Source organism: Adiantum capillus-veneris, chromosome 4 (assembly GCF_014529385.1).
Source record: "Adiantum capillus-veneris isolate H3 chromosome 4, ASM1452938v2, whole genome shotgun sequence".
NCBI classification, from domain to species: Eukaryota; Viridiplantae; Streptophyta; class Polypodiopsida; order Polypodiales; family Pteridaceae; genus Adiantum; species Adiantum capillus-veneris.
This window is the reverse complement of record NC_140934.1, coordinates 131,669,964-131,694,108: the sequence shown is the minus strand read 5'-3', so window position 1 is coordinate 131,694,108 and position 24,145 is coordinate 131,669,964. Positions and strand designations below refer to the sequence as shown.

The window sequence follows — 24,145 nt, the reverse complement described above, 5'->3', positions numbered from 1 at the left end:
ATGATTTGTTGATCACTGGACCAAATGTGAGACATATTGTTGAATTTAAGGTTGATTTGAATGCTACTTTCAAGATGAAAGATTTTGGGATGTTGCATCATTACTTGGGTATACAGTTTAAGAAATGTGATGGTGGTATTGCCTTGTGTCAGAAAAGTTACATAGAGACATTGCTATGTAAGTTTGGACTTGAGGATTTCAAACCTATTGCCACTCCCATGGTAACAGGTTTTTAAGTTGAGTCTACATGATGTTGGCGATCCTGCTGATGTCACTCTTTACCAAACTTCTGCTGGCTGCCTCACTTATGTATGCAACACGAGGCCGGATATTCAATTTGCACTGTCACAGGTCAACAGATTTATGCATAGCCATGGGTCTAAGTATTGGCATGCTGTCAAGAGGATTTTTCGCTACCGTAGTGTCACTTTACATCTTGGCTTGTTTTATCCCAAGGGGGGATCATTGCCGCCAGACCTACATGCTTTTTCAAACTCAGATTGGGCTGGTTGTTTTGACACGCGAGTGTCCACAAGTGGTTTTTGTTTCATGCTTGGTAGTTCATGTATATCATGGTTGACCAAGAAGCAACCTACTGTGGCCACTTCGAGTTGTGAGGTTGAGTACAAGGCGGTCTTCATAGCTACGATTGAGTGTGTATGGCTCAAACGCCTTATGGATTATTTGGGTGTTGGACAGGACACTGCCAACACTATCTATATTGACAGTCAGAGCGCATTGGCAGTTGCGAGGAACTCAGTTTTTCATCCTCACACAAAGAACATTGAGGTGCATTACCACTATGTCAGGGAGAGGCTCTCAACAGGAGAGATCGGCTTGGCTTATGTGCCAACATAGGACAACCTTGCAGATCTTTTCACAAAGGCATTGTTTCGTGAGAAGCTTGAAGCTTTCCGCAAATCTTTCGGCTTACTTCCCTTTGTGGACTAATCATGTCCTCAAGGCATGGCACTTCCCTTTACTCATGTGCCAGCCATGTGCCAGCTCTCGTTCACCAGGATTTCTTACCATATACATGTGGTAGTGATATGTGTGAACACACTAGGACCACTGGAGCATTTTTTCCCTCTTTAGGAGGTTTTTTCCCCCGAGCATTGTATATACGCCCATCCCTCTAGGGCTATCTATCTTTCCATTGCACACTAAGTAACATACTCTCTATTGTGCGCCTTGAGCTTCCTTTATCTTCTCCAAGCTGTGTGTGTTTCTCTGTAACCCTAATTCCAACACCAACATTTGGTGCTGCTACCGGGGAACGATGGCCTTGCTAATTGTAGCATAATCGAATGGTTTCCTCACTAATTTTCTTACTAATTTCACTTGTGTGTTTGTGGTTTTGTGGATTTTGGATGTGTGTGCGTGAAGCATTGTGTTCAATTTTTCCTAATTTGATACCATATCTTGTTTATTGTGTGTCTACACACTCTAATTTCACACTAACCCCTTGCTAATTTCACTAATTTTTACAAACTTACACACTACGTTTCTACTATTGGACTAACATTTTGTGCTTATGCTTTGATATTTGCCTAATTAGAGGCTTGGATTGCATTCTAGCAATGTCGATTTGTGCTAATCGCTTAACAATTTGTTGATTTTGGAATACAAAATTAGGGCTTTGGAGCATTGACAAAAGCAACCTACACATTGTGTAATCGACGGTCGGATGGTGCTTATGGACTCAAGATTTTTGCGGTCTGCTTCATTGTTGTCAATTTGGTGATTTGAAACTTTTGATTTTGTGTTTGCATGTCGTCATAATGCCGAAATTTTCTAGGAATTGAATGTGCAAATTGATGGTTTCATGTTCTATTTAGCATTCTTAATTTTCTTAATTGTATGCTTGAATGGTCAATTGCAAGTGTGTGCACTAAAATCAAGTGTGTGCATTCTACTGTGTGTGTGTATATGCTTTATTTTAAGTGTGTGGACTATTTTGCTTTTGTGTGTGCACCTAAAAATCGTTGTGTGCATAATGATTTTGCTGATTTGATGCGTGGTTTGTGTTATGGTCATGCCCAATTAGAGATTTGTGAATTCAACTTGCAATTTCGACAAGATTTAACCCTTGTGTGTGCACACTAAAAATTGGAATGTGTACCTAAAAAGTGATTAATGTGCATGATTAATTAAATTTTTTATTGCAAATTTGAAGTGTGTAATGGTTAATTCCAACGCTTTGAGCTCCAAACAAATATTTACACACTCCGATTGCGTTAATTTTTAACTTAATTTTACCGATTTAATTGCCTTGTTTTGGATTTATGATCGAAATTATTTGACATTGAATCAAAGTGATTATTGTGATTTGATTTGATTTGTGTGGAGAATTTTCAAAAAAACAAAATTGATGTTTTTTATAATTTTTTGCCAATTTTTGCATTAATTTCCGCCTAATTCCATAAAAATTTGTTATCTTGCATTCTTGACAAGCTATTTTGTATGCGTATTTGTGACATCATTTTGAGTGCATTTGTGCCCTTCTTGGTCGAGTTCTGAGCATTTTGCTATTTTCAAGAGCCGGGTTGTTGATTTTGTTGTAATTGACATTTTTGACAAAAACTGCTAGTTTTGGTGTGCTTATGGGTGTTGAAAGTGTTTGAATGTGATTGTAGATAACTTTTTGAGATATACGCAAATCTTCAAGATTTGAAGATTTGTTTTGGAATTTTTTATCAATTTTTTGGATTTCGGATTATTTTTAGCATTTTCGGATGATTTTTAGCATTTTGGGCTTCGACATAGAAATTCGACCCTTACACTAGTTTACGTGAGAATCCTCTTACAAATTTAAATAATTAAAAAAAAATCCTTCTCTCCAACCCATCTTACGCACACACAATGTACCCACTCTCATCCCCACTTCACTCTCTTTTCCCTTGGTAAGCAAACGCTTTGAAAACAAGTGATTAAATCACAAGGGCTGCCTTTTAAAGAAGTGCTAAATTGTGTTGCTAATTTTGAAATGGAGGATGAAGACACTAAAAGAATAGACAATTTTGGAATATAAACACAACTTCAATCATTAGGGTGTACTTTTGTAGATGCTCTAATTATATTTATAGACCAAAAAGGAGAATTTAAAAAGCTAGCAAGAGAAATGGCCGATGCGATGTTATTTTTTGTTTGATGAGCACCCCTTTCGATCTACCCGACCAATTTTATTTGTTGTTTCTTTCAAAGGCTAGGTCTTATCAAGGAGCAAGTTGTGGAGGAATCAGGGCCAACCTTGAAGAATTATTAATGGAGCTATAGCATATAGCTCCTGGCAAGCAATGCTTGACAAGTAGCAAAGATATTTCATCAAAATGAAAAATTACCAATATACCCATAAAACTTGTGGGAATATAAGCTATAAGCTATAGTTCATAGTTGCTGGTAGGCAATGCTTGACAAGTGGCAAAGATATTTCATCAAAAATGAAAAACTACTAATATACCCTTGAAATTCAAAAACTTCCACTGTACCCTTGCACCATTCAAGAGGAATTTGAAAAATTTACAAGGTACCTGTATCAATTGGGATGAATTTGACCCTATTTTTGCATAGTTTAATGTTTACGACAATGGACTAAAGAGCAAGTTGAACTAAAGAGCAAGCTCTCGCACATCCAAAGTGCACCTGCCACCATTAAGATCTTCAAGAAAGCCTCAAAACACTTATCCACAGCTTTTTCTGTTTTTGCAAGGCTCAAAGAGCTTGACAAGCCTAGTGACCCACTCGTACACGTCAAGGGGGTTGGACACACGCAGTGGTGCGATGACATGAAGCTACCTCCCCAGCTCTTGCCCTTCCCGCCTCGAGTCAACATCGTTGTCTCTAAGCGGTTTACATTGGAGCTCACGAAGATCCTACTCGTGCATGCTTCAATTTATCAAGGTGTATGATAGCCATGCGCAGGGCATTCCAGCCAGCCTTCACTCGGCTCTCCTGTCCCATGTGCTACTCCAAACTGCAGCAGGCGATCCTCCTCGCCCACACACCTGCCCATGGAGAGAGAGAGAGAGAGAGAGAGAGAGAGCGAGATGTCCCTCGTCTTCTACTCTCCTGTCCTCTACCCTTCACCCATCGGTCTCCTCCTCCTGATACCACGCTCACCCTCACTGCCTGTAGAAGGAGAGAGAGCTCATCTTCCTCCTTGCACTGCCTCAGCTATCGTCCAACCTCCCTGCCCTACCACCTAGCCTCCTCACTGCTGCTCCAGTTGTTGCTGCCGCGCTATCATGTTCCCCAATACCCATCTGAACTGTTGTGCGCACGCAAAAGGCAGAGAGATGCGTACACACTGCCACTACCGTCCACTGCAGAATAGACACGAGATCAGCCCTCTGAGCGTGGCTCTTCGAGAAGAAATTTAGAGAAGAATCTAGAAGACCAGCCCACAGCATGCCCCCAGAAGCTAGGCGACGTCCACGTTGTAGCCGTGATACAGCAGCCCCATCTTGGCATCCGGTATATGCTCCTCCATCAACATGAACTACAGTGTGTTGTCATCGAAATCTCAATCTCCTGGAAGAGGAGCGCATACGGCACATGGAAGGGCGCCCCGCCATGAGCAGCCCGCTGCGGGAACAACAGCAGTCGCATCCATGCACCAACAGAAGGCAATTCAACAAGATTATTTTCATGTACCTCAGAGGACAACTTTTGACTAGCACACCAATTTATATGAGGATGTTTCAAAAACCTACCTTCTTGATTATATTCCGTTAATTGTGGATTACATTTACAAAGAGACTGCAATATGTAATGCAAAACTGTGGAGAGGGTTTAATGTGTGCCAATTTTGATGTAATACCATATTGTTCAATCATTTATTGCAGTGTCTACGCACATTAACTGTTCGAAAGGATTGAAAGCTTTAGCTATATACTGACTGATAAAGAGGACCAAAACATAGTAAACCAAAATATACTTTGCTTTAACCTTAACTTTGAGCAAGACATCTTGGTAGTTCCTACTTGTGTAGATAATTCATTATCATTGTTAGAACATGAGACTGTCTTCTTGAAACTTCCGCAAGACATCTTGGTAGTTCCTACTTGTGTAGATAATTCATTATCATTGTTAGAACATGAGACTGTCTTCTTGAAACTTCCGCATATCCTATGCTCGCTCTCCGCAGATGCGCCTTGTAAGCTGGACATCTTTGTGCATGATTGTCACTCTCTTGGTATGAATGGCACAGTTGGTGTCTTCAAACAAGCCGACAAGGTATGCTTGCATTCTAATCTATCGCCGACTGTGAGGCTATAGATGCTCAGATAATGCATGGCAAGCATTAATGCTTAAGTGTGAGTATGGCCACACTACCACGAAGGGAACTTCAGTTCCCTTGGCAAAGGTTTCTATATTAAAGAAAAGTAGGACAAAGGGGGCCCATTATGTACTTTTGTGAATGCACCTTAGTCCTTCACCTTGAAGACTTCTGACAGCTATCCTCACTGCTCCTACAGCTCCTAGCTGCTTGATGTGAGGGTTTGTCTCACTCTCAGGGCATGGCTCTTCCGCAGAGGTAACATACAGCTGCACCCCCACATAAAATGCAACCTGCCAAAAAAGATAAATTGGTATTAGCTTTGCAAAATAGCCATTGAACCAAATGGATGCAAAGTGAAATACATCATGAGGATTCAGCAATCTGGGTGTTTCTTGAAGTTTTCCTCATTTCACAAAAAAAGCTGGTGCGAGTGCCATTGTCGAAGCTCATTCACAGGGAATATTGACACATCCATGTATCAATCTACGCCACTCGATCCTTTCTACCCCTACTCCTCTATCCCATAAGCCTATTCTTTAAGAACCACATTGGGGCGAGAGAATTATCTTATTTGCAACCCCACCTTTGGCTTGGAGAGGGGAAAAGAAGAAAGGTGGGCCTTATCGGTGGGTGAGTGTGTGTGTGTGAGCTTTGGTGTTCCAAAGCAAACAAGGGTACTTGATATTGCTAGCTCAATGTTAAGGTTAGATTACCCCTCACAATAATAACAATGCTTGATCCTCAATGAGGAGGGCTTCCAATACATTTCTTAGTGAGGGAGAGAGGGAGGGAGGGAGGGAGGGCGCATGACATGTTGGAATATAATAAAATATTCCAGCTGTCATGCCTCGAGAAACCAAGAGGCACCAACACCCGTTCAAATCCACTATTCCCAGCCTTTATAATCACCCCATGTAATCACGCTACTATCAAGCAATCAACCCGACTAACCGCCTATCTGCGTGTCTCTTTCTACCTTCTCTCTCATCTCATTCTCTGTGTAACACACATCTACACAATGTATTAATGTTCTCTTTCTGCGCCTCTGATAGTGGGAGGCCCCCTGGCCTTCTACTCCCACATGGTATCAATCGCCAGTTTTTTCCTGCACCCCTAATTCCTGATGGCGCCAGCCATTCTTGCTGCTGCTGCCTGAATAGAGAAACCTGCAATGAGCCAATTCTTGCTGCTGGTGCTACCCGCTTCGATGCCCTGTTTCTCTTACATGCAAGCCGCAGATGGTGCAACCGCTTCGATGAACCCTGTTTCTCTTACATGCAAGCCGCAGATGGTGCAACCACAGCCAATTTCATCGATCACCTGCTGAATGCGAATAATGATACTGTAAATCATACATGTCCTGTGCAAGAGACTCAACTCAACTCCTCCTTTAATGCCAACTCTGAGCGCAGATATGAAGCATCATCTCTTCTTGCACATGCTCTCATTTGTTGCTTTGTTAAAGCCATTCAACATTCCTATTCAGCGCAATGCCTAATGCCATGCAAGCCTTCAAAGACCCCTAACCCTTTACATTTTGCATCCTCTAATGATGCTCCCTCGAGCAACGCAATTTGCCGGGGCTCATTGGAATATACAGAGGACAATGATGCCATCATTGAGGCATTTCTTGCTTCCACGGAAGGGGCACCTGAAGCGGCAGGTGATAAGATACCCAAAATACCCTCTGAAATGCAGTGTATCGGACCTCACTATGTTCATGTTCTTAACAAAGTTTGCGGCATTTACTTTGAAAATTCTGGGGATAGCAGTCTCAATGCTGAGCATCTTTCCAGCCCATTTCTGAAGGCTCACCATCCTGCTGGAGAAAGAGCAGATGACCAAGCCATCAAGGTCTTCACTGCTGCTGAGAAGTCATGCCCAACCCATACTGTTGCCCATGCGCGCCAAGGACATGTTGCATCTTATCTTGCTCTACACATTGCTGGCCGTGACGATGATGAAATCATTGCAGCATTTGTTAATGTTTTTGTGAAACCCTGCATATTGGCGTCATTGTCTGTGGAGGATTTCTCATCGGGTGCTGCAGACAATACTGTTCCTGCGCTGGCAGTCACTTCCCAGATGATTCTGGAGGACAATCAATCCCTTTTGCAGGTGAATAATCCTGCTAGCCATGCCCCTTGGCCTACTTTCGGCATTGTCAATGACTTAGACAATCCAACTAAAGTGCCTAATTCTGCTCTTGATGAGGCCAGACCCTCTTGCTGCAGCTATACATCACCTCATGATGTCTCTCTTGGCATAGATCTCCAATACCCACCAAGCTGTAGCCCTCTGCTGGCTGCCTTGCTGATAAACCAATGTAATGCTGCTGCTATTCATAATCAGCCTTGTTACAATCTACCCCTTGCCCCCTCATCTGCAGTCCTTCAACAGCGAGCCCAATCCTTGCCATGCCTTAACTTGGAGGCAGATGATGATGACGATGAGGGTGCCATCATGAAGGATGTTATCAAAGGCTTGTCTCCTTCTTCAATGCCAACCTTGGATTCTGCAGAGACACTATCACTGATGGTAGACGATGGCCTTTATGGTAACCGTTTGCAAAGTGATGGCCTCCATGAAAAAATGAAGCAATACAGATTTCAAAGCTCGATGTTCTTGAGTGCTATGACAGTGTCCCCTTTTGCAAATACTGTTGCCGAGCTCCTCACAATCCAAAACCAACCTTGTGCCACAATTTTGGAATTCAAAATCATCGACATGATGATCCTTCCAATGGTCCAAAGCCAAAAAGTTCAGTAGTTATCTTCATCATGCTCAAATACTTGGAGTCCTACCTTATCTTCTTCACCAAAAGCCAATCTGAAGCAAAATCTAAAGCACATGTTTTCGGTCGAAGGGGGGATCAATTGAATAAAGTCATTCGATCTCAACATGCAGTTGAAGAACTTGATTCTCGTGCGAGAATCAAGATGAAACCTCGACATCAAACATTTCCACTTAACACCTTTCTGCTTGAACCTGATTGATTGTGCAGAAAACCCAATTGAAAGCTAAAGTAAAATTTTTCTTTCGTGCACCTCCATCGTTTGATGGAAACAAAAACAGAAAGCACTTTCCAGCTCTTCTAAGCACTTTTCATGCACAATAAAATCTCCTCTCGGCATTCAACTGAGGGGGGATGTTGGAATATAATAAAATATTCCAACTGTCATGCCTCGAGAAACCAAGAGGCACCAACACCCGTTCAAATCCACTAATCCCAGCCTTTATAATCACCCCATGTAATCACGCTACTATCAAGCAATCAACCCGACTAACCGCCTATCTGCGTGTGTCTCTTTCTACCTTCTCTCTCATCTCATTCTCTGTGTAACACACATCTACACAATGTATTAATGTTCTCTTTCTGCGCCTCTGATAGTGGGAGGCCCCCTGGCCTTCTACTCCCACATGACATACCATTCACTAGCATGGCATAGTAAGTCATCACCCATGAGAAGAAAAAGACAATGGGCAAATGCGGCAAAAAGTCTTGGAAAAGGGTGCCCCAAAAACATTATAGATAGTCAGGAACAGTCACATTTCCAATAAATTGTTGTGTCTCCATAAGGCCAGACATCCAAAACTTCAAAACTTCAAGGCCAGACATACAAAAATTATAAAGGCTAAAGATGAAAGAAGATGGGAAAGGAAAACCCCTCAAAAGAAAATGTTTCTCTGCTGCAAGGAAAGCTATGCCAACCATTTCCAGTATCTTAAGAGATTCCACTCAGTCCAATAATGCTAACTAATTAGCCTAAAGGTTGCTTGATATGAAAGTTACGCATTACCTTCCCTGCACTGCTCCGAACATGCGCAATATGTGAAAGATTCCAAAAGGGTGTCTTGTCTTTGCTGCCAAAAAGAAAACACACAATCTATTAGGAATGCATGCATTGATTGAAATCACACAAATGAAGCACTACAGGCTTGAAGGAGGTACGTAGATAATACACGCCCTCACCGATAATTAAGAACCTTGACGGTGCATGACTTCTCAGCTCTTAAACACTCTCCCATCTGTTTAGAGGATCCAATTAATATAATTAACATTAAGCTTCATTGGAACCTTAGGCTACACTAATTGCGACAACAAAAATCCAAAAATCTAAACCCAAAAAACCGTATTACAAACCCGACACGCACCAGTTGAACTGCTCTATGATTTGTTTTAGGTCCTTGCAAAAACCTGCAATTTCTACCCACCACTTCATCACGACTGTAGCCTAAAGGTTGCAAAATAACCAAAAAAAATGCTGATAAGCATAAAAAGGATCTATAATTCTAAAATTAAATAGTATAATAATTAACTACCATAATAAAGATATACCTAAATGAATCCAGAATAATCCCAGATAGTGCAAGGTATAGCCCCATGATAGTCACCCACAAGACAATATAACCATCAGCTCCATTACGCATAGTATTGACTAAATACCACGACATCCACACTAACATCGTCAATACCCAATAGTGGGTGTAGAACTAGGTACTACCTTATGCTCCCAAACACAACACACACCACACGCACTCGGACATGAGCATGCATCAACACAAAGTTCAATGTATCGAGTTTGTCATGACTCTGGAGATCTTTGAGCATGATTGTCACTCTCTTGGTATGAATGGCATACAGTTGGTGTCTTCAAACAAGCCGACAAGGTATGCTTCAGCTGCCTCTTGAAGGGCCAACACAGCATGAATTTGAAACCGAAGATCAGTCTGTCGACAAAAAAACAAGCAGCATCAATCAATCAGGAACTTCCCTTGTCAAAGCTCAGTCCTAACATTTGCACAGAAACTTCACTAGTCATAGCAAAGAAGTAGCATTGGCCACTCAAAATAGTGATCCCTCTAGAGCTTTGTCATGTTAGCTCGAAAAATTAGTAGAAATTTGATCTATACTTGCCTAACTTCAGGTTTTGCTTTCATAAACAAGCAAAGCGTGACAAGAAGGAAAGGGCATTAATCCTCAAAAACACATATAATTACCTTATAGTCTTTTGAAAGGGTAGGTTGCGGATCAGAAGTTCAATACTTTTCTCATACTTGCGTATTTCTCTGGCATGCGTAGAAAGAAGAGAACCATATTAGATGATAAAGATTGGAAATGCTCACAAGCAACCCAAACGTTTCTCTACAGCCCAAATACTAGCTATAGTACCTGAGAGCAACAGTTCCCGCGAAAAACTCGTATACTCTTCCAACCCAAGAGGGGACACAACGCCATGCTTGAAACTCATGAAGAAAATGGCCCCTAGCGTACGGCGAAAAGAGAGGATAACGCATACATGATAGGCTTAAAATGCAGAAACATCTCATGATGCTTGAGCTTTGGGACGCTATCGCTGGCACTAACCCTGAACCTAAAAACGTAGAAGAGGAAGACGAAGGGATTTGAAAAAAACGCAGTAACGACGACGTAGTACGTACCTTGGGGAGATCGAAACGAACTCTCAGGTCGAAACACACACATGCACACACAGAGAGAGAGAGAGAGAGAGAGAGAGAGAAAGGCATCATGATTCATTACCAGCAGAGTCACCGTTTCTCTTCCATCAAATAAATAAATGGCCACTAGCAGTCCAGTGTCCACTCATACACATTGGAATCTCGATCCTTCACATTTTCCAACAACCCACCACTACCACACAGTGCATTGGTGACACGCTCTTCAAAACTAAACCCACGTTCTTTTCATTAGAGGCAACCCAAAATCTTTAATATTTCAAAACTCAAGACATCATCATTACAGTTACACACTCTTCATTTAAATGAGTACCCACTATCTTAATTCAACCAATCAATATTTTTGGCTTAGCAAAAAATGCTTAAAAGTACAACTCAATTATTTTTTCTATTTTAGTCAGCAAAAAGACATTGCATCGCTATAGCTTTTGTCCTTTGGGCAGGCCAAAAAGACGTCAATCTCTCTCTTTCTCTCTTTTCCTCTCTCCTCGTGGTCTCCAGACTCAAATGTTGAAGATGACTTTGCAAGGCTCAAGCGCTGAAGATAACTTGAGTCCTCTCTCTCTCTCTCTCTCTCCCCTCGTGGCTCAGAAGCCTTCCCCACACACACACACATCCACTCTTTCTCTCTCTCGATCTCTCTGTGTGATGCCAAAGTGGACACACACTCTCTATTTTTCCACGTGTAGAACCGACCACCAATTTTCCTTCTCTTTTCTCGTTGTCGCCACATCAGTGCTGACAACGTTGACTTATTTCTCTCTCTCTCTCTCTCTCTCTCTCTCTCTCTCTCTCTCTCTCTCTCTCTCTCTCCGTCGGCGCTGGCAGCCATTAATTCACCTTTCCTTTTTCAGTTGCTTAATCGTTGACAACCTAGTCAGCCCATCGACTCTTTCTCTCCCCTCTCTCTAGCTCACCATGGTCCTTCTCTCTTCTATCACTCTCAGTGCGCCGTACACAGGCAGGTCGCACTGATGCTCTCGCTTGTCGCCACATGTTGCCTCCTTGCACTCACGCTTTGCAAGCCACACCATGTCATCGTCTTCTTCACCCTCGTCAGCTGTGCACCAGGGCCTTCCCTCAGCTATATCTAACACGGGCATGGGAGATGGGATCAAGGGTGGAAATGGGCTAAGAGTCACATCTACAAAGGAGATCCGTTGATTTTGTCGGTGCCAAAAAAGTAAACTCGAGTACCCGAGTTTACTTTTGGTGGGGACCACGGAGGGGATTTCGGATTACTTTTAAATTTGTATGTAAAACATGTAATGTGATTTTATGGTGGAGAATTATAAAGATTTCCTCTAGCTTTCATGATTGTACCCTCTGCATATTATGATAGTGCTATAATCGAAGATACTTTTGTCAGTTTGTAAACTCGAGTATTTTAGTAAACTCGGGTACCCGAGTTTACTTTTTTCCAGAATCCGGATAAGGAGGCTTGTGAAAGTGAAGTACTATTTCCAAGCACATGCCATTGCTTTCTCTCCTTGCACACACACAACACTCCTCTTAGTTTTCAAGCATTGTTGTTTACATAACATCCACTACTCTATTATTCACACTTTTCCCTATGTATTAAGCATATTTGGTACTCTTGATTACCATGGATTGGCTTTTCACAAGTGATGACCTTGAAAATCACTCCAATGATAGCACAAGCTCTGATGAGTCATGCAATACTTCAGACATTGAACCATTCGATGTGGTTGTGGTTGATCCTCTCCAATATTTGTCACCAACATTTTTCTCTTTTGATAGAGGAACTTACAACTTAATGATAATGGTTCTACAGGAAGGAATGTCCATACCCTTGGATATTTTGAAGAAATGTGACACTAGGGGAATGTTAGATCTTAAGAAGTGACGAAGAATACAAGAGAGCCTTTGTTTGCTACAGGATGAAGATGGCTTGCTTGGACTTTGCTTGAAAGTGGAACCCAAGCTACGGATTGCTTGCATTAAGGATTGGGAAAGCATTGTTAGGCATGCTCATTGCAATGAAGGTGGTGAACAACACCGAGGAGTCACTTCAATGCTCGAAGCTCTCAAGGTAAAATGGTCTATTGATATTCATCGCCACGGAATACCGATAGATTACATCAAGGCATTTGTAAACTCATGTGGATACATTGTTAAAAAGAATCCTCACATGTCAAATACTCGATGCAATGATTTTGATCTCAATAAGCCAGCAATGTCCATCATCAACACAAACAGAGATAATGTGGACAAGCATCTCACACATATAATGATAGAGCACAAGGTCAAGCTAGTGATTGCCCAATCGTCAAAGAAGCATACACCTTCCAAAGTCAAAGTGGACTACATATGCCATAGAGGAGGAACACCCAAGCGGAGTGGATTGATAAAGCGACTGCGAACATCAAAGAAGTGTGGCTGCACATTCAAAGTACAAGTGGAGTTCATAGAGGAACACGATGATGTGCGCATTATTGTCAATCCAGTCCATCAAGGGCATGTTCCTGGGTCAAGAAGTGATCTTTATCATTTGCCAATTCACCCACATGTCATAAAATGTTGCTTGGATGACTTATTCGATGTTGGAAGCTCTCGCCATGTTGCACAATTGTCATTGTCCAAAGAAAAGATCGAAATGGAAATGGCTTCCATACTGGAGCGCACAATCTACAGATTCTTTATGATCCCAGGGGAGATCAAATGTTGTCATACCGAGCTCGCATTCAAGGTACTTCTAAACAACTACATATGATTAGAATCTTTAGTGAGTGCAATAGAATGTGAAAGTTTATGGCATGTGTGTATGGTCTTTACAGATAGAGTAAGTAATGATGATTGGACAACAATGTATATGGAAGCTTTAGCGTTGCAAAAACTACATAAGGTAAGATCCAAACCAATGAGAGTATTTTTACCATAACTACTATGTTTTGATAAGTTGTTACATGTAGGTGTTGTACGTCCAACCATATAATCCCAATGCCATGGATCCAAAGGATAGACCATTCATCCTAATATTGCAAGATGAATGGATGCTCGAGATAGCTATGCGTTTTTCTCAAAATAACTCGTGGGCAATCGATAGTACCTTCAAAACAAATGCATTTGGTCTACCTTTGTTTGCGGCTGTGCTTCCCAATCAGCTTGGTGTGGGTATTCCAATATGGTTCATGTGTGTGCACCTCAGATGTTGGTGGTCGCCATGAGGTTATAGCTTTAGAGCTAACATTTCGTAAAGTGTTCTAAAAAATGGGACATATCCGTCCTAGTGCTCTTGTTATTGATAAATCACAACAAGAACTTGAAGCCTTACTCAATGTAGTGGAGGAAGATCCGCATTGTTGGATGCATGAGGCAAATGGTGATCGATCCCAAATTTCTTGCCATGTGTTGCTGTGTTGGTTCCACACCAAGAAGGCTTGGGTTGAAAATCTTCTTCCACAGGTATTTCTTTTTCTTATAGCATGTTTTGTGAATAGCGGGTATTTTTTTGTGATAGTACATTCCTCTTGTGGAAGGTTCCATGGAGATGCGCGGAGATGTATATGTGGAGATGCCAAATCTCATGCATAGTGCAAGAGAGGAAGACTTTGTGGGAAGATACCAACTATTGCTTCAAAGATATGTATCCTACCAGAATATAGTTCGATACATCACAAATGGTTGGTGTGGGGATTCTTGCATGTGGAGAAAACGATGGCCAAAGTTTGGAAGGCTTTTCAACCACGGCAACGTGGACACTACAAATTTAGTAGAGCGATTATGGCAGTACATAAAGTATACCCTTTTGGAAGCACGTATCAATCGATCAATTGTAGAGTTATTACATGCCCTTGTGGGAGACTCTAAGACCGGCAATCGCATGGGGGGAACCTTGTTGAGATTCTTCAAACAAAAGCAAGAAATAGGTATGTTTTTGTGACTTTCTCTTGCTTGTTACTTAGAAACTATCCTAATATGCATAAAATATGTATCGGTGATAGCCGATTCAAAGCGATTTGGGCAAATTGAATCATCTAAAAGGCACACACATCGGCTAAAAGAAGGGGAGAAGCTCTTGCAAAGATACAAAGAGGAACCAACAAGCTTGCAAGTTGTGGATGAGATGTTGTTGCAATTTCATATACGGAGCATGACTACTCCAAATATATGGTACTATGTGAGCTTACAAAGCAACTACTGTGACTGTCTAGATTGGGGTTCAGAATGTAAACACTTATATGGCATTCGTCTTATAGTCATGCAATACCTTCCCCACTTGAATACCATTTTTCCCATAGTGGACAATGCACACGAGATGATGTGTGGTGACTCTAACGACATTGATGTTGGTGAAAAACTGCAAGAGGAAGAGGTGCTCACTACCTTCAAAGAAGTCTAGGCAACCCTTTTATCCATACAAGAAGGACTACCATCAAAGAGTGTCAAAGAGAAAGAGATAATCATGCACCAATTGACGATGGCAAGAGATGCCTTGAGATCATTGGTGTCCCCATCTCTTATAGACATGCCAACTGGTGGTAGTGTGCGTCAAATTCAAGAGCATGTGACTCAAACTCGTTTAGGTCATGGTCATCGTGAAAGATCCAAAGAAGATAACCCTAAACCCAATCATGTGAGCATAGCCACCTCATCACACAGGTGTACTAAGGAGAAAGCATCAACGAGGTCGACATCGAGTGCGTTTTGAAGGAAGGGCGTGAGTTTGGTGCCCTCATTGTTGTACTAAGACATTAATTGTAGATCCTACCAGTACATTTGCGTGTCATACATGTCATGCATTATTGCCTTTGGCAAAAAAACATTGCTCTGATGGTGCTGAGAAGAGCATCGTGGGGCAAGGTGCTCAGGTTTGTGATGACTCTAATAGTTTTTATTGTCAAATAGTGGCATGTGAGTATCCCGATTCTGAAAATGAAGAGCGAATCTACACATTGAGCCTTGATAATGGTTGTAATTACAAGATTAGAGTTCTTGCCTCCATTATGCGGATTCTCCTTGTGTATAGAGAACACATTCCAATTCAAATAGATTTTATTTGAAGTTTTATTTGCCCTTTTCTTGGTGGTTGTAGATATCAATTTCTTTCAATTCTCAAAGATTATTGAGAGTGATTTAAACTATATGACCTCGCCATGACATTTCTTTGTTGCCACATCTCTTATTATGGATCATATTTGGTTTTTCACCTCTCTGGAAAAAAGTAAACTCAGGTACCCGAGTTTACTTTTTTCCAGCGTCCTACCCAAGCTTAGTGTGCACCCTTGGAAGATGCTTTGTGTACATTTGTAAGTAAATTAGAAGACCAAAGCAAAAAAGAAATAATTGTGGCATATCCTGTCCATTTCACTACCTTTTAAGTACATCTCAACTTTGTGCAAATTGGCTCTTATTCCAAAGAACATAATCAACCATCAATGCAGAAAATGTGTCATAAAAACTCTATTGCCCTAAGATGAAAATTCTCAAGACCATAATCAACCACCATTTAAAATAAAATTGATACACCAATGCAAAAAATGTGGCATAAAAACTCTATTGCAATACCTTATCAATACAACTCAAATCCCTTTCAGATGCTCATTGTCTCTAATTGAAAAGAACTATTACAAAAGGCTCCATTTGAAAATAGCAAGACATTGGCCAAAACAAAATCCTTTTTTGTTCTCAAAAAGTTTCCATTACAAAATTGGCCAATGCCAAAAATCATGATCGCGATAAGAGAGTAAAATGGAACACCATAAAAGGTGACATGCCATGGCCCATAATATAAAGTCCCTAATCATCAACCAAGAGCTTTTGGGTCCAACTATGCAAGCTTTTCTTTGTCTCCTCCACATCCTCATGCTTGAACATTTTTTTTGATAGCTACAAAAAAACAACTAATTTTAGCATACACAAGTTCTTCATATTAAACACACAATAACTACAACATTTTTAGATTGAAACAAAGCCCAAGAACATACCCATTGCCTTGATCTTTTGTGTTGTATACCTCCCATAATGAGAAATCTCATAATTGTCATTAGATAATAGCCACAATCAAACCCATTTGGCTACATAGGTGTCTATTTCAAAAAGCATCAATTAAGAAAGATCTCATCCAAGTAACAATGATAGTTATAGTAAACCTACAAATGTACTTATCAAACCTCTATTGAGTCAATGTGACAATATTGTCGAGGTTTCAAAAGCTCCTCCTTAATAACTTCATTTGAGCAGTAGTTGGAGAAATGTGCGAGTGCCCTAAGAAAATCACGCTCGTTTCATGTAAGTACTTATTAATAAATTTTGTACATACAACAAATAAATTTTGACTAGTACCTCTCTATGTGTGGCAAGTAGTCAATTATTGAGCACATGGATAAGGAGTCGAAAAACAAGAACGAACTTTGCCCAAATGGCAACCCAGACAAGCGACGAAGATGGCCATTATAAAATACCATGAGAGTCCAATGTGATCTAAAGTGACACAAACACTATTATTAAATAAACTTTAAGACGAACTCTAGCGATCTTAGGGGAGACAAATTTCCTCATACCTACTGATAATTGGAAAGAATGTAAATGTTTGGGCTGCTAAGTCCACCTTTCCAAAGAAATTCTCCACAGCAAGTTGACTTGTATTTGTGAGTATATATGAGAACCACAAACTATCCACGAACCAAACATGCTCAATAATGTCACTAGAAAAAATGTGCTCCATCCATCTACGATCCACGTGTGATCTATTACTTAGTAGCACTCAATCAATCAAAAAAAGAAATAACCAATGAAGAAAATAATCAACTTACAAGGCAAACATATTCATTGACTGAGTATTGGCTTCACTGGATACGATGTCATTGATAAGGTTTATATCGCAATCCACTGCTATGCCATAACGTGAGGATCTCAAATGGAATACCATGTCACTATAAAGACCACAATCCCATAGCAAAATACATCAATCCAATCACTAATTGTGCATGCAACAGAAAACAAAGCTAAAGGTCAAGGAGAGAGGAGTCACCTTTCCAACTTGGAAGCCTTAGATGATGTAGGTGGAATTTTCCAATCAAAAACACCTTGAGAAATGGTGCCATAGAAATCTCTAGTCTCACTACTCCCCATAGGGGAGTTTATCTCTATAGGTGTAGTTGGAGTTTTTGGTTTAGCATACAAATGCTCCTACGAGGAAGAATATGGAGAACATAACAAAATTAGAACCATAAGTGAAAGCACTAATGAAAATCAATTTTTTATCTTACTTCGATATGAAGCCCTACCTGTCGTGTACCAGCAATCAAAGAAAGTGAGTTTGAAATTGATCTTCTACAAGACTTTCGCGGAGCCATGGGCGATTGTGTATTCTCAACTCCAAGTGACATCTATATCAATAAAATTAACACTAAACGTTTTAATACATGGTATTGGACAACAATACAATGTGGATATTTGGAGTTGGATGAGGTGAGTGGCTTACAGAAGTGGGCTCCCCATGGTTTTGCTCAAGGACATTATCCTCTTGTGCCTTCTCATCACTCTCATTAGCTTGCTCCTCCATCTCCTTCTTACGTTTTTTTTTTTTCCCTTCTCTATTGTTGATGTATAGTCAAAAGATCTAATAGTTATGTTTCACTCAATGATTGGCTTACACTATGTATTAAAAAAACAAATGAATTTAGTAGCTACATACCACGTCATTGTAGCCGATTTTGATATGTCGTTCAATCATCTACACACGATGTGGCATCCCATTCTCCCATTGCTCCATCTTTTCTTTCACATATGAATCTAACCATTCATCATATGTTTCATCGGTTTTCTTTTTGCGTGGTCGATGTTGTCGACGTTCCCATATGATCGGTGCTCTCTTCTTTATATCTAATAGATGCTTGTTTCTAGCATTCTTAATCTTGAACTCTAAGTTAGTGAAGCGCTTCTGGGTTTGCCGAATAGGTCTAGAAGATGTGGGCTTTTGAATCATCTCTCCCTCCTTAGGTCGACCACATGGTAGCTTTGGAATGGTGATGAAAATTTGATGACAACTCTCTAAATGGCGCCTCATATCGATCCTTTTTTGAAAAGCTCTATTCTTATTGGGACAATCTTCCGATGCGCGACAATATCGCATTGTCGTGTTGTCACATTCTCTAGTCTTTTCAATGTAAAAAGCCCCATTCTAAAGACACAAAATTCTAACTGTAATTGATTATATACTTGATTTTACAGTGTGTTAATGCATCTTACACTCAACAATATTACTTCACTTTAATCACAAACAAAATAAAACGTATTCAAAATCTTCAATGATGCGAAAAAGCTCACGATAAAGTACCAACCTCCATTCAGAGTAACACTTTGCCCACTTGCGACCTTGTGTTGATTTTGGTGCTTTGCCCAAACCCCGCCTACCAAATTGATTCTTTTTTGCCCAAACTTTGCCTCCAAAATTGATTTTTTCACCCAATTTGACGATTGTGTTGATTGCTCACTCGAAGAACTGGATGCCCGAATTCACACTATAAAGTAGTATTGTTAAAGCTATAATGTTTGCACATCATCAGCGCTAAGGAAAGAGGCAGTTGAAGCTTAATATTCAAGATTTTTTGCACAGAGCATAGGAACAAGCAACATGGCCGAAAGCATTTTGTCGAGGCACTTGTAGCTCATGCATAGGAATCGAGCACAAGTGCCCTTGCAATATAATGGAGGCTTGGGCTAAGATAATATAGAGTTCTGAGGCTGAGAGCAGGAGGGCAAGCTCGCTATTGCCGAAATGGGATCACCATGAGGAAGGCAAGGTCGCCATGGCCTAAATGGGCTGAGAGCAGGAAGGCCGAAAAGGGTTGAGAGCAGGAAAGCAAGCTCGCCATGGTCGAAAGAGGCTCAGAGAAGGTTTAAGGGAGGACGGCCTCTATGGAAAAGTAAACTCGGGCGAACGTTTTTAAATTTCCAGCTCATGAGGGTCCGCACTCTGGAGACCTGAGCCTCTGCCTCGAGTTGCCATTCCGTGGTTAGTAAACGGCGTTGAAATTAAACGGCGCTGCAGTTAATGAGCTGAGTACTTTTCTACATGCGCTTTTGCAGGCAAGGTCGCCATGGCATCGCACGGTCTAGAGTGCTCCATTCCCATGCTGCGTTGATCCCATCTGCAGCTGTCTGCGTTAGTTATAGACGAGGATGGCATCTCACGGTTCAGAGTGCTCCATTCCCATGGTGCGTTGATCCCATCTGCAGCTGCCCGCATTAGTTATAGACGAGGTCATGCGAGTGGTTTTCTCAATACCTTTTGAAGCATGTTTGTAGAAAAACCTATACACATATGTCAATGTGATTGGTTTTCTTAATAGCTTCTCTCTAACTTTGACTAAAAAATTCACTTAAGTAGATGCGAGTATCTAGACCCGATTTAGGACTTTCTTGTGTGCATGTCCATGACATCTTTACTAAGTAATATTTTCCACTATATAGGGGCTGCATGATCATACGAAAGAATTCTCAAATATCTTGCACATTTTTCTGACTTTTAGAAGGGCTCAATCCTTTTTTCCAACATTTAGCCTTGATTGCCAAATGTTGGCTAACCATGTTTCATTTGACTCATTGGTATTTCGTGTCCACACAAAAGAATTGTTTCTAAGTGTGTTGTTGAAAATGCTTGAAAGTAGGATGCAACATGTTTTTGCCACTTTTTGGTGAATTGTCCACTAAAATTCTGAACACGATGTGCACGTAGAGCCCCTAGTGTCTTGCTCTCGAGTTTTTGGTTGAGGGTTTAGTAGCTCTCTCTCTCTCTCTCTCTCTCTCTCTCACACACACACACACACACACACACACACACAGGGACATGTACTCTCTCCCTCTTGAGTCATAGGACTTAACATCAAAACTCATCAAATAGATCTATTGGTCTTGTGGATTGTTCCTACAACGTCGTATGTTTTTAAAGTGTCACATTGATCTCATTTTTGAAATATTTCATGCACTTATAAGTAGGTATATTCCCTAATAGCATCTCCAAGTGAATTAACAGACTTCGTATATTCATTATGGCCAATTTCATCAATTGAGGACTAGCATTGACATTTGTTGGCGAGATCACATAATTTGGAATTCTTTTTAGAATTTGAATAGCAATTTGTTGCCTTTAGAATTTTGATTGTTGGTTGCTTTTGGCTAAGAGTTGATTCAAACTCAATTGTTTTCCTCTTCAGATCTCTTATCAGAGTTTTATCCTCAACAGCTAGATTGGAGTTGAAGAATTGCGATTCTTCATAATCTTTTTTCATTTCTTTTGTTGTTTTCTTGTATTCGTCCTCATTTTCTTGTTCCTCTATAAGAGCATTTTGGAGTTTGAGGACTTCATACTTCCACTTATCTGTGTATCGGGTCTCTTGCTCTAGTTGTTGATGTAGATGGGCAAGGTTAGTAGTCTTTCAATTGCTTTCGTCTTCTATCATATGGGAATTGCATTAACTATAGTGTTACAGCCTGTTTGGATAGTGGTGAGGTGGTCTGGTGCGGGCAATAAGAGAAGCAACCTCTAAACAATCCTTAAGGTGCCCGTGGGCTTGGGGCAATCACAAGCACAAAAACAACAACAAACCCATAGCAAAACCCAAACAAGAAATGGGGCACTGCCTAGTTATGCGATGAGAACTCGGAGGCAAGAGAATTTTCATCACAAAAAAAAGAGGCACAATAGAACACACACAAACAATCTTACATAAACAAATGCAAACGCATCAAGTAGAGTAAGAAATATGTAGAGCAAAGGGGAGAAAGAAATAAATGGAGCTCGTGCAATACCTGGATTGCAACTTGCATTGTTTATTATGACGCTGTTAGGAGTTTTTTGGAGCAAGGGATTGTGCATATGTACATATACATGCATGGTGCATCGAATAAAGGATTGCCCATTTTCTAGAGCCAGGTGGTTATGTGGGGCCCACATGTGTACAGGTAGGACAACATGTACATAGTGCATTGATTTTCACTATTACCAGTACCACTGTGTTTTTCTACAATAATGAGGAGTTTATAGCGCGTAAAACTTCTCGAGGAAGCTATCCGCGGGCCGACGACATGAGGTAAGCAGGTGCGTTAGATGGCATCGAGTGGCGTCAGGAGGCCGAACGGGGTCAATATTTGCACGTGGATGAATACGGACACAAAGTGGTGTTTTCTTGTGAGAGTTATGCAAAAAGGTCATCATTAGGACCACTTTTTGGGGCCACTTCACGTGGTGGCGAGATGCATTATTGGAAAAAAGCTGAGTGCCAGGTGTGCGAATGATGCAAAAAGGTGACAACTATGCACTGCGAGGTCAGGTTTTGGCCTGTTCGGGGTCCGTTTGAGGTCATCTAAAAGGCCAAGGGTGCCCAAGTAATAAAGCTAAGTGTGGGAACTGAAAAAACAGAGAGAAGACCAGAAAAAACGTGGAGAAGAGAGGAGGAACAGTCGCAGGTGTGTTTTTGCTCATTTTGGAGCCTGTTTTGGCCGTAAACTGCTCAACTGAGGTCGGATTTGAGCACTTTAACATTGTAGACTGGGGTTTTGGGCCGTTCCGGACGCAATGGCGCTGTCCATTTTGCCAAATTCCTCACTCTTTTCCTGCTGTTTTTCTGTGTAAGTTTCTCCTATGAGCGAAGTTTCTGCTCCAGTTTGTGATTGTATCTGGTATCTTTTACCCATACTGTGTGAGCTATTTGCCCCATTGGTGTTGGCCCAAGCTCAATTGTATCTAAACATAAGAAATTCTCCTCTTTTGAGCTGAGTTTTTTGGGTGTGTGTGTGTGTGTGTCTATGTGGAGTGGGCAAGTGGATAGTCTCTCTCCTCTCACTCCAGAGGTGTGTTCCCTGTCTCGGCTAGGTGTGTTGTGTAAGCCGAGTGGTGCCCCATAGTGTGTGTGTATATCCTTCCAAGAGTGTGTGTCGGGTCGTTATAGAGGCGCTGTGTGTGTTTTCATCCCGCTCACATTCTTTTGGCGCCCCCACGGAGGATCTTCTTCGAGTACCTTATGCTTCGAGCTTCAAGCTTCGGGATTACAGGTTGCAGATTACAGATTACAGGTTACAGGTTACAGGTTACAGGGACAGGTACAGGTACAAGTGATTCACACAGGTACAGGTAGCTGGAGTACAGTGATACACTAGCAGTGATGTCACTTGCAGTTGTTGTGGATATGCATCACTTGGCGCCTATTTGAGCGCATTGTCTGCTGGATTGTACGTTACTTGTGGAAACTGCCATTGTACGCATTTGTGGAGCCATACTTGGTTGTATTTGGCAGTCCCAGCCATTTCTGAGACTTGGTCTGGAAGATAGTCATTTCTGAGACTTGACTATACGCGATTTGCATTAGCCTTCGTGTGAGGGTCGATAGCGTGAGGTTTTTATTGAGCTGGGGGATTCTCAAATGTAGAGATCCTTTCGGTGATACAGGTAGTTGGAGCACCCTTTTGTGACCTCGCCATAGGCTATGTACTAGTGAGTCCTACTTGATGCTCGGGTTCTATTGTTGACAGTTTATGCATACATAGACAGTCTATATTTTGGGTTCCTACTGCTCTACTTCTGGGGAAACTCTGTCGAAATTTTCCCAAGTTATGATGGCTGGTTTTTTGGTATTTTGAGCCATTTATGCTGTTATGCTGCTGAAATTTTGGCAAAATCAGAGGTTGAGTCAGATGTGCCTTCTTGGGAGCTTCATGGTTGGCTTTAATGGATGATCAAAATGGCCCTCAGTTCACTCCTTTTCATTTAACTCAAAGAATTCAGATTAATGTTCATGTGTCCAGGAAGATCTTTTTCCAGCAGTGCATAGTCTTTATGTTTGGGCCAAGAAGATTGAGAGAGATCTTGGAATGTCCTTTGCCTGTTGTCATTCCGATGATTAACTATGAAAACTCATTTGATGTGCATGTGTTTGTCCTTATCTAAAGTTGAGCTCCATTGAAGTTTCTGGGGATTGGGTAGTGAAAAGTTTTGGGTTCTTGCAGGTGTGTTCGAAGGGGTTCTCAAAGCATCATAATTTGGGTAGCCATGGATTTCTCTTATCCGGAGTTTCATGGAAGAAGTGATGAAGATGTGGAAGAATTTTTGGAAAAGATGGAGGTTGCCTGCATTAGCAACCAGATTCATGACCCTACGCAAATGTTACGCCTTCTCCAAATTTGTTTGAAGAGTGATGCACGAGTTTGGTCTAAAGAATTTAAAGAGGAGTTGCGTGTGGCTGATCCACCTGTAAGGTTGAGTTGGGACAATCTACGACATGGGTTGGAAGTGGAGTTTGTGAAGATAGAAGATCCTGACAAAGTGTGGCAAGAAGTACAGGCTTTGGTGCAAAAGGAAGGTGAGCCAGTAGATGCGTACATACGTAAGTTTTCATTGGCATGGGAGCGAATGTGCAAGGCTTT

General features: G+C 41.2%; 1 protein-coding gene and 3 pseudogenes across 1 annotated transcript; 2 read left to right on the top strand and 2 right to left on the bottom strand.

Moving 5' to 3' along the window:
* Window positions 1-3,477: 3,477 nt before the first annotated feature.
* LOC147459994 (uncharacterized) lies at window positions 3,478-10,821 on the bottom strand. Its single transcript, XM_086511153.1, has 10 exons — window positions 10,724-10,821; window positions 10,455-10,547; window positions 10,340-10,351; window positions 10,283-10,290; window positions 9,925-10,012; window positions 9,437-9,516; window positions 9,255-9,310; window positions 9,082-9,145; window positions 5,439-5,571; window positions 3,478-4,584 (listed from the first exon to the last, which is right to left on the bottom strand). Exons 1-10 carry the CDS (start codon window positions 10,818-10,820, stop codon window positions 4,523-4,525), a joined length of 693 nt encoding a protein of 230 aa, XP_086367279.1. The 5' UTR covers window position 10,821; the 3' UTR covers window positions 3,478-4,522.
* Window positions 5,578-9,075, top strand: LOC147459995 (uncharacterized; annotated as a pseudogene).
* Window positions 10,822-12,605: 1,784 nt separating the features above from the next.
* On the top strand, window positions 12,606-15,783 carry LOC147459993 (uncharacterized; annotated as a pseudogene).
* A 736-nt stretch (window positions 15,784-16,519) lies between these two features.
* LOC147459992 (uncharacterized) lies at window positions 16,520-18,710 on the bottom strand (annotated as a pseudogene).
* Between the last annotated feature and the right edge of the window lie 5,435 nt (window positions 18,711-24,145).

Coding starts and splice junctions, on each gene's coding strand:
- LOC147459994 (XM_086511153.1), bottom strand. CDS start 10,820: ATGAATCATGATGCCTTTCTCTCTCTCTCTCTCTCTCTCTCTCTCTGT. Junction 10,548..10,723: donor TTCGTTTCGATCTCCCCAAG/GTACGTACTACG, acceptor GCCGTACGCTAG/GGGCCATTTTCTTCATGAGT. Junction 5,572..9,081: donor TTCGGAGCAGTGCAGGGAAG/GTAATGCGTAAC, acceptor CTTTTTTGGCAG/GTTGCATTTTATGTGGGGGT.